Source organism: Nicotiana tabacum, chromosome 13 (genome assembly GCF_000715075.1).
Source record: "Nicotiana tabacum cultivar K326 chromosome 13, ASM71507v2, whole genome shotgun sequence".
In the NCBI taxonomy this organism is placed as follows: Eukaryota; Viridiplantae; Streptophyta; class Magnoliopsida; order Solanales; family Solanaceae; genus Nicotiana; species Nicotiana tabacum.
The window spans coordinates 18,669,923-18,680,936 of NC_134092.1; the positions used below are offsets into that span (position 1 = coordinate 18,669,923).

The 11,014-nt window shown below is 34.7% G+C and overlaps 1 protein-coding gene across 4 annotated transcripts; it reads left to right on the top strand.

Moving 5' to 3' along the window:
* Positions 1–735: 735 nt before the first annotated feature.
* Positions 736–10,573, top strand: LOC107771571 (putative histone-arginine methyltransferase 1.3). Of its 4 annotated transcripts, none has more exons than XM_016590977.2 (16): positions 736–1,102; positions 1,924–1,986; positions 2,517–2,619; positions 3,914–4,057; positions 4,576–4,679; positions 4,813–4,911; positions 5,032–5,101; positions 6,607–6,703; positions 7,462–7,516; positions 7,804–7,887; positions 8,726–8,803; positions 9,300–9,403; positions 9,484–9,656; positions 9,782–9,912; positions 9,989–10,061; positions 10,206–10,573. In XM_016590977.2, exons 1-15 carry the CDS (start codon positions 902–904, stop codon positions 10,028–10,030), a joined length of 1,548 nt encoding a protein of 515 aa, XP_016446463.1. In that variant the 5' UTR covers positions 736–901; the 3' UTR covers positions 10,031–10,061; positions 10,206–10,573. The 4 variants fall into 4 exon arrangements, with proteins under 4 accessions (XP_016446463.1, XP_016446462.1, XP_016446464.1 ...); XM_016590976.2 differs by having other exon boundaries at positions 9,996–10,061; XM_016590978.2 differs by having other exon boundaries at positions 10,038–10,061; positions 10,206–10,343.
* The last annotated feature ends 441 nt before the right edge of the window (positions 10,574–11,014 follow it).

The following is an 11,014-nucleotide window of genomic DNA, read 5'->3' on the forward strand; positions in this document are numbered from 1 at the left end:
ATAGGTGACAAAGCTCAAAGATTGAATGACTATAATAGTTCATTAATCACAATTAATATAAAAATATATTTAAAAAGCTTTGTATAATTATTAGGCGAGGAAAAGTAATTAAGATTATCTCATTAATTCTACTAATGTTTAGATGTTAGTTTATAGCGAGCTTTGAACAAATTAGAGTCGTGACATTTAAAATTTTGATAAAATCAATGATGGACAATATTTTTCTTATTCAAATTGATTATGAAATTCGTATTCAAAATCAAGACTATTTTCTTTATCTATCTATATTTCATTAACATTATTTATTTTTCAAGAACATACACTTTTTAAATTTTTATTTTGTAACTCAATTATATTATTTAATAATATTTATTATTTTTAAATTACCTAGTCTAACATTTAAAAAAAAAAGTAATATATATTCCTACATAATAATCAGGTAATACTAAATCTATAAGAAAAGATAACCAAATACCGTACAGCTAGTAGTAAATTTTATGCCAATATTATACTTGAAAATAGAAGTACTTTCCATCAAAACGACTAGGCTTTATTTATTTATTTAAATTAAATGAAGAGTTAAAACACCAGTCTTATGAAAGGGTCCTACTAGAAGTCAAATCAAACGTCTCAATAATTATTCAAAGATCACCAGTTGTACAATATTCCCCCTGTCACCGTCCACACTGAATCATCAAAAACCTTTATATACTTTCACTCTCCTCCACTCCATATATAAAGAAGCAGAATCTCATTAGCGCCTCTTTTAACACTCCACTTCACTTCCCACTCCAACAGCTTTCACACTCTCCACTCAGAAAAACCCTACTTTACTTTTCCTATGAACAATATAATCATAATATAATTCATAATTAGACAATAATTTGAAATTTTGGCGTTAATGGAGGTTTCTAAGCAGAAAGAGAGTCAATTTGAGATTTTATCGATTGCGGAGGTTTCAGCTTCTTCATCAGATACTTCGTTTTGTAAATCTGAACCGGTTTGTGCTCGGTTCGGGTCGGGTTCTGGATTTTCGAAGCTCCGATTTGGTCAGGAGTCTGAAACAAGTGCCGACATTGCGTTCGATCTTCGAATTTCACAGGCATGTATTTAAATTTACATATATAAAATCTTATTTTCATGTGTAAACTGAAATTCGCGTGTTATGAGATAGTTAGAAATTATGATTAATTTGGTAGCATTTTGGTTTTCATGTTTTATGCATTTTTCTTTTACTTATCAAATGTGAATTTAGTTTTTAGTTGCATAGTTGGACCCACTGTACTATAAATAGTTGAAGTTGCTTTTATATTAAATTTATATTTGTTCTAAGTCCACACTTATGTACTCGCAATGGATGCAGGAGTACTTGGTAAATACTTACTCGCCCCCGGTGTTTACACCAAACCAAACAATTTAACTTTATTAGTGTAAGCACCGGGCGTGAATAAATATTTACTACTCTCAATCCATATCTAGTTAGTTACATGTGAGAGTGCTTGCATTTTTGGTTAGTTTCTTTGTTAGTGGTGGAGGCAGGAATTTCATCAAGGGGAGTAAAACAAAGTGCTCTTTTATGTTTAGGAAATTCAACAAATAATATATACACATAAAAAATTAAATTTCACCTATATACAGAGCACAATTTTCCGGCGGAGGGGATTCAGTTGAACCTCTTTTAGTAATAGTGGCGGAGAGCCACCGGCTATCATGTAACATTTTCTCTCATGTTCTCTAGCAACAAAAGAGAATGACATGTGATTACATGTGTTTATCTGTGGTATTGGCTTGGCAGAAAATTGAACAAATGGAGGAGAAGACAGAAAAGATGATATTTTTACTGATTTTCCTCGGGAACTTATCTGCTGCCTGTGCTTGAATAGGGGCAGTATCTTACTTTTGATTCTGCTTTTGTATTTCCAGTTATTCAAGCTAGGACCTGCAGAGTCTCTGTGCATATCTGAAGCTTCTGAAGCCAATAAGGAGGTACCTGTTGATAGCATACAATATTGATGTTTGGACAGACTAGTTGTCTTCAAGCTGCTACTAATCTAGAATGCTTTTAAATCCTGTTCACGCGAGGAGGATTTCTGGAGATATTATACCATTTACGGATATGACAATTTTCATTGTTGAATGCTGCATATGTATTTCTAGAGACTAGAGATACCTGTTCGCACTAGTTTCTTGGTTGATTGGCATAAATATTAGCTACATGATTGGAGTAGTATTAATAGATTGTCCGCTAAAGGTTTACCAGCTTCATGCTCCTTTAAGTCCAACTCTGCGTATAGCTGGAAACATGAAATAGCGCACACTTGCGTCAATCATAATATTGATGTCAATCTTCATATTGAAAACAAGTGTCAGTATGTAAATGTATGTGTGTATTTTATTGTTATTTATGGGGAAAGTTAAAGGTGCAACCCATTTATATTTTCATTGGATTTAAATTTGTGTAGTTTGTTGCCGTCATATTAATGTCCTGTGGCATTGACTTTGGTATTTTGAATCAGAAAGCCTATTCCAGGGGAATCTCCATTCAATTTAAAAACGAGGAGGAAAGTAGGGCCTTCCATTGTGCATTTGAGCAATGGAAGACAGAAGTGGTTGTTCAAGGTCTGTTTTGACATGTCTGTTATTACTCTAAAAGTTAGTCGGTACATCTTGTGGAGTACAATCACACTCTTTTCATTATTTGCTCCAATTGTTCTTGATTCTGACTGAGATGCTAGTAATGACTCTCTCTCTGCTTTTTTTGGGTGGTTAAAGTACTATCTGATACCTGATGCAGTTTTGGTTCTTGATAAATGTGGAGTAAGATATATATTGAGTACTTCAAGGATAGTTAGTGAGTGAGCTTTAGAAGGAGATTTTTTTCTAATTACCTTATCAATTTCTATGTGATAAGCTTTAATTGCATTCTTATTTTCTGTATGATAAGCTTTGATTGTGGATACTAAGTTATGAACATTTGACCAACTTACTATTGAGGTGTTATTTAAAAAAGAAATGTTTGACCAACTTACTATTGAACTGTTGTTGAAAGAATTTATGCTTTAACTGCTCTTCATTTATAACTGTGGTTTCATCTTTTCTGTTGCTTTTTATTTTTTTCCAGACGAAAATAAGTTTTTGTAATTTTGAAATTTCTTTTACGCTATACGAGGTCACTTGTTAGCAGAATGAAGATGTTATTGAGATATTATTGAAAATTTAGATGTATTGAATGAATTAGATAGTCTATTAGTCACTTTTTTGACATTTTATCAGAGGCATTGTAAGCCATTTAATTTGTTAGCATTAGTGCTATCATCATTGTCTATTACCCACATGATCTTAGTATTGATAGTCCACCCATTATTGATATTTTCTTGAATTAGGGTATCGCTTTCCCTAAATTTGTCCCACTCGATGACATTAGTTGTGAGCCATTACTTTTACCCGAAAAAGTTAAATAGTGGGTCTCTTTTGGTTAATAGGAAGTTAGGGAATCTGCATATACCTATTTTTTTTTACGTGTAATCAATGTTTATCCTTTCTTAGTTTTGAATTTTGAAATATACAGAACAGGAATGTCTTACTGATAAAGAAAGCGATACATTTCTTGTCAAAAACTTAGAATGTAGTGTGTTAGTTGCCCGTTTTGATGCATGAATGAGCTTTTAGATTGCTGCATCTAAGAACGTATTTTTTATTTTTTACTTTTGTCTGGATGTTTCAGCTACTCTGTGGAGCTAAATACCGCACTATGAGTCTTAAGATTTTGAACTCATGATTCATTCCACGAGCAGCACTAGGCTAATGGAATTCTGGATCTAAACATGATAAACAATGCTGCCACGAATAATTGTAAACTTATCCAGAAAAGGAGAAGAAAAATAATTGTAACTTCTGCAAGTCTTCCTTTCAGGGTCTCCTCTGCCAAATGGAGTAGTATCAACTTCGAAAAGTAAATTTGATGACAAAATAGAGGCATCTTCTGCTAAAATGTATTTTCATTACTACGGGCAACTATTGCATCAGCAAAATATGTTGCAGGATTTTGTAAGGACAGGTAATGTTCTGAACTTTGGTCTTTTCTGTGTCATGACCTGGGGCTATTTAAGCCTGTTTGGCCATGAAATAATTTCTTCAATATTTTAAATACTGAAGTTATTATTTGCGAATAGTATCTTGGCCATGGCGTTTTGTGTTTCAAGTGAAATATCAATTGATATTCACATAGAATGTTGAATTAGTATCTGAAGGTGTTAGTCAAGTATAGTTTATCAAATCTTTAACTTTCACAAATTGTTTTCCAAGTGAAGTTCATGTTGAAGCACCAACTTCAGCACGTCCAAACTTCTTTTAACTTCTCCTGAAAATATTCTTTTTTCAGCTTCAACTTAAAAATAATACCCAAATGCGTACTTATATCTCCCGAGGCTCGTGTAGTCTCATGAGAGGGTTGCACACTTCCTTTTCCCTAGAATGTTTTGCAAACTGTTGCCTTTTTACATTTTCTTAAGAAGGAGCCCAACATTCTAAATCCAATAATTGGAAGGTTGACAATGGTAAATATGAAACTTGCAGGAACCTATTACGCTGCTGTAATTGAGAACCGTGCTGACTTTCTTGGTCGTGTGGTGGTTGATGTTGGAGCTGGTAGTGGTATTTTGTCATTATTTGCAGCTCAGGTTTTCTTTTGTACCAATGAGGTTTATGTGGTTTCATTGAATGATATGAACCATAGCTTAGCCACTTCCACTGATATTTGTACATTGTATTTTTTTCTTCTGTCTCTCCTCCCCTTCCACAAAACCCTCTCAGGCTGGTGCAAAACATGTTTATGCCATAGAGGCATCTGAAATGGCCGAATATGCTAAAAAGCTTATTGCGGGAAACCCATCGTTGAGTGAGAGAATTACAGTAAGTATACATTCCTCATTCTGGTGTCTTTCAAAAGAGTTTTACAATATATTCCTTCAGTATCTTGGCTGCTAAGGTTGCTCCTTGTTTATCGGTTTTCTCTTTTCAATGAATGATTAGGTAATCAAAGGAAAGGTTGAAGAAGTAGAGTTACCTGTGAAAGCCGATATCTTAATCTCTGAGCCAATGGGTAAGCTTATCTATTTTGATGGATTATGAAGCTTATATGATAGAGCTATGTGGGGACATACTTTGACAATGCTGCGTGTTTTGCTAAAAAATGTGGTAAATCCCCTGGTTGACAGCTAAAATTCTTTCTGATCATTAGTATGGATATTTATAAAATATTTGATTGATTATTTGAGAAAGGAATTTAAGAAGCCTGTAGGTATTACATGTTTCAAGTGCCTCTACTAAAAGCTGGAGAATATACTAAAACACGACAGCAACATCTTCAATAACTGCTTATGCACATGTTATGAAAACAAAAGATCAGGGAGAAGTTAAGTTGTGCCTATGTGCAAGGAAACAATTCTACTACTCTCAAGAAGATGAACACATACATCAGGGAGAAGTTAAGTTGCTAGTTTACTTGTTGAAAACTGAATTTAACACTTCTACTGCATTTTGGGCTGCAGCCAAATTCGTTTTTGAGTTCTCATTGTTCAGTATTTGTTTCATTGAATTCTTCTGAGATGCACCCCTGTTTCTAAGCGCCTTCTGTTCTTATATATGCTGGTCCTTTTCTCGCCTACTGTTCTTATATATGCTAGTCCTTTTCTTTGCTCGAGAAACAAAATTTTGCTCAAAGTTTCAAGCGACAAAAAGCAGATGCATATGAAATGATTATGAAATGATGTCCTTTATAGTATTATGCTTCTGCAGATTCATGCAACGGAACTTGATAACTAACTGAAACGAAATATTCTTGCAGTTTGCCCTTTCGAAATTAGAAACTCTTCCATGTTAGTAGTGCTCTTTTTGTAGCCTTTACCCATCAATTGATTGTATTTAGTATTCTGAATTACATGCTTTTTCTTGTGAAACTTAGACTTCTTAATTTTCTTAATCATCGGAATATCTGTTACCAAAGTTATATACGACTTGAGGAGAGGATGCCTTGTCCATTTCCTGTAAAATATTAGTGAAATATTAGCCCAGCATCCCTCATCCCATCCTCCCCTCCCCCAACCCAAAAGAAAAAAGAAAAAAAGAAGGGACTATCACATATCTGTTGGTGACAATAAACGCTTTGCTTTCCTTGTATTATGAATGTTATTAAGTTTCCTTATTACATTTTTCATTATAGAAAACATCTTTTTTGTATTTTCTGGAAGAGAGTTCAAGGTTTTAATCCTTAAAAATATGGCAGGCATGTTATCTCAAAATCCAAACTGACCACAATCCAGTGATTAAATTATCCAAATGAAACAGGTTTAAACCTGCTTGAAAGTCTCTTATACATGGATACTTTTGCTTTGTTTGTATTATGAGTGCTATTAAGTTTCCTTTTTTTTATTTTTCGTTATAAAAGAACATTCCTTTATATTTTCCTGACGAGAGTTCAGGTACTCTTTGAAAATATGGCGAAGCATGTTATCTCAGAATCCAAACCAACCACAATCCTGTGATTATATTATCCAAATGAAACAGGTTTAAACCTGCTGGGTGTGATATGTTGAATTTACTTTGCAGGTACTTTGTTAGTTAATGAAAGAATGCTAGAGTCTTATGTGATTGCTAGAGATCGATTTCTAGTTCCAAATGGAAAAATGTTTCCTACAGTAGGAAGGTAATTTTCTTTCCTGTCAATTTTGAGGAGTCTTTCCGTGTCAAATCATTTATGAAGTTAATAGTTTGGTTATGAGGTTCTTTTTTCTCTTTTTTGATTAATAGTTTGCTTATGAGGTTCTTTGTTTCTTACACTTATTTCCCAAATCCGGTGCTTTACCTCTTTACCACCAGACATTTGACACATTATCTTTTAATAGATTTTTGTATCATAGACTATTTTCTTTCCAGCTCAAGCTATCAGCTTGCTCCTTCTGTGTATCATTTAGGAGGTCGGGTACAATGATATAACTAAAATTGACTTGCAAAACGTGGGAAGCTCAAGTTGTCTACTTTATTCTCCTTTTTTTTTTACTTGAGACGAGCTTTCAAGCTTAATTCTCAGTCTGGTGTCCACGAATATGCTTCAATGCAGCTGTCCACTGCTTTTTATGTTTTATAGTCGTACCATTCAGTTAACCAAGCTGCTGCCCCTCTCCCAAATCCAATCTCTGTAAAGAAGACCTTATCCTTTGTTTTACATTTGCTTTTACATGTGTTTCGAACTTCCTTGAAAACCTTATTCTTTCTTTTCCAATTGCTTTTACATGTCTTTCGAATTCTTTATTAAAAGAAACATTTTGCACTTCTCCCAAGTCCCTCCTGAGTTTGTGATACATAAACTAGCATGTAACCTTTTCAGTTTTTCCTTTTGCTCCGTGGTTTGTTATATGAGTTAATTTTCCAAATTCCAGCTGATGTTTCTCTTTATTTTTGTAGAATACACGTGGCACCATTCAGTGACGAATATTTGTATATGGAAATTGCAAACAAGGTACATTGGATCATATCACTGTCTTGTTACTCTCTGGGTGTATCTCCTCTATGACAGTTTCTTTCTAAACTGGGTCTCTCCCCCTCTGGAAGAGGATGGTGGGTGCTATATGAAGAGGAGTTTCTTTTACAAAGATCTCAATGTCCAATTTTTTTTTTCGCGTTAGTGTTTAAAAATATTATCAATTGAAGGCTTATATTTTATTTATAGGGATGAATCTTACATTAGTGATTATATTAAGTTTCGTTGTGAAAAGAGTTTAATTTTAGTTTAACTTTGTCATACAGGCTATTTTTTGGCAGCAACAGGGCTATTTTGGGGTTGATTTGACACCCTTGCAGAGATCTGCATATGAAGGATACTTTTCTCAGGTCAATCTCATACATATTAGGAATTTATTAACTCGGCCTCTGAATTATTCACTTCGACTTAGTAAGCATTTAAAACAGTCGTAGTTGTTTACTTCCATAGTCCCGTGTTGTCCATGGTCTTAATGTTATTTGGTTACTTAAATTTGTGAATGTGCAGTCTATGCTGAACTTGTAAATTTTACAATTCAACCTTCAGAATTTCAGACAATTCTTCATAAATGCCTATATTGTTGAACAATTTTTAGTTCTTAGAAAGAGAAGGGAGAACCTAAACAAGTTTATGCTCGAATAATTTCTTAACCATTGATGGACTTTGATGGCCCTTAATTTGATGTAATGCTCGAATAATTTCTTAACCATTGATGGACTTTGATGGCCCTTAATTTGATGTACTGTACTAAGAAGCATCTTTCAGCATCCAAGTTGAATTTCATAGTCAAAGTCACAGTTGTATGTGCTGAAACTACCCCTTCCCCCCACCCCAATGTCTTGTATTTAGTTTCCTAAACTTGAGAATAGGTGTTAGAGAGAGGTATTGCTGTAGTTCATTACCAAGGTGTGGTAGAAGGGGCTAATTTAATTTGATCGAGCTGTCCTATACCAGTTGCATGAATAAAATAACTGTACACTCTTTCAAATGCAATAATTAGTAATGTAATAACTTAAGATGCAGTAGATATTCTCATCAGCTGGAAAGAATTGTGATGGAATACTTGTAGCTTTAATTATTAGGAAGGGCTCTGTTTGTGGTATACTTGGTTTTCTCATCATCCCTTTAGACATTGTTAGTACAGCTAATTTATTCTTTCTTTAATTTGAATATTCATATTCTTTGCAGCCAGTGGTTGATGCTTTTGATCCGAGATTATTGGTAGCTCCTGCAATATCTCACGTGATTAACTTCACTTCGATAAAGGTATTATCAGAAATTTCATTCTGTAGGTTGTTCGTAGATCAGAGTTGATAGAAACATCCTTTATTCTATAGGCTTTTACTATATGTTTTTCTCGACGAGTAAAGAGCATCCTACAAATTCAATGTTAAGGAATCTAAGACAGTTTTCTATAAAAATACAAACATTTTTTCACAAAAAAAGAAAAGCATAACCAACAGATATACAAAGTTATTGGAAGCAATATGCATAAAATAGCTGTTCCTTCTACTTTTGCGGATTAGTATCCACTATATACATGCTTTCTTGTCTCTTAAAATGAACAAATTCCTATTTGTGGAGTCGGGTTTGATAGGGAAAAATTATATGTGGTGGAATTACTCATATATGAGGCAATGGTTTTTGTTGAAAAATCAGGTCATTTAGCAAACTACATTCTTGCATTGTACCCAGTCTCTGGCCAGAAGTTCTTGAAATATACTGCTGGGTGAAATGATCTTTTTCTACATTTATATTACAGGAAGAAGATCTATATGAAATTGACATCCCATTGAGATTTACATCTTCTGCTAGCACTAGAATTCATGGGCTGGCTTGCTGGTTTGATGTACTTTTTAATGGAAGGTAAACTTTTGTTATTCTTGCATCCTTGGCGGTGGATCTTGTTGCTATTTTGCAGTAAATTGCATCATTTCTTTCTGCAGCACTGTACCGAGGTGGCTGACCACGGCTCCCGGTGCACCTACAACTCACTGGTATCAGCTTCGGTGCGTGTTGTCACAGCCACTTTATGTCATGCCAGGACAGGAGATAACTGGCCGCCTTCGCCTGGTTTCCCATAAGGCACAAAGTTACACAATTTATCTAAGATTGTCTGGTAGGTCTTTATCGTTGTCGTTTGTCGCATTTGTATCGTATCTTGTTGGTCTCTTTGTCCCATGAAGTCGAATTTGCTGATAGATTTCTGCAAGAATCTAACATATCATTGATCAATTTGAATAGCTACTGTTGGAGATGTGCTCCAAACATCATCCGGAAAACTTGATCTGAAGGAACCATATTACCGGATGTCCCAACCACAGGCATATTCATTGGCACAAGATCAACAACCTAATCAGCTATTACAAGCACAGGTATTGCTTATTTTTCCATCATAGTGGTTAAACAATGATTCATCTGCCCCGCATGTCTAACTTGTCTGGGTTTAAGCTGCAAGTTTCCCAAGGATTTGAAATTACCACTAATTTTTGAGCTGCAGCAAGATTCTTTTTGCAATTTATAGGTATACATTGTTCCATCTTTTAAGAGATAATTATTACATATTCTTTGTAGGATAGCTTTCATGCCAATATTTTTTTGCCATTAATTTTTCTGTGATTGCTCAGTTGGAGTGATGATCTCAAGTTGCCTTTTCTGTCTTGGACAGGACATACTAACACAATCTCGGGATGAAGATGGCTCTGTCCCCGTGCAGCAACCTTCTCCAAATTTTTGCGCAGAGCTACATTCACTCTGATGGTGAAATCCAATATAAGGGATGTGCTTCTCGATACTCTCCTGTTTGTATCATTAGAGTACTTGGCTAAAGCTAAAGCATGCAAATTTTTAATCCTGCCAAGTTCCAACTTAACCGTTTTTACCTTGATTGCTTGTAAATCGTCGTTCATGTACTATCTTTATTGTTTTTCTTCATCCATTAGCACTTTCAACCTGACCATGTAGGATGCTTTTGTATCCAGCTTGATATAAATGGCTATTTCAGCTGTGCAAGGCTCTGATGATCCCTCTTTGCTGGATCTACAGGTTAGATGGGTTCTATGTCCCTATTTTCCGTGTATAAATATTACTTACGAAAATTATAGAACTCGTTTTTTTTTCATTTACACAATCTCCAAATGCAACAAAATCGAAATGTAAGGAAGTTGTTCCACTACTATATACATTGAACTAAGAACATGGTCCAGGTGATTTATACATAAGAGACGTGGTACAGTAGCCCATGGGAAAAATATAAACTGGAATACGAACATTTAGCTTAAGAATCTAGCAAACTAGTGTGTGAAGATGTTACCGAAGTCTGATCGTTTGTCGGCTTTGCTTTACTACGGTGTAAGTGAAGATCTCAACTAGACGATTAACTTTGGGGAAGCATCTATTATGGACTTGGCTCCTCCCATTTGTTTCTTGTCTCCATTTCTCCGAGTTCTTAGGTAGATGGACATGCCCCACACTAAT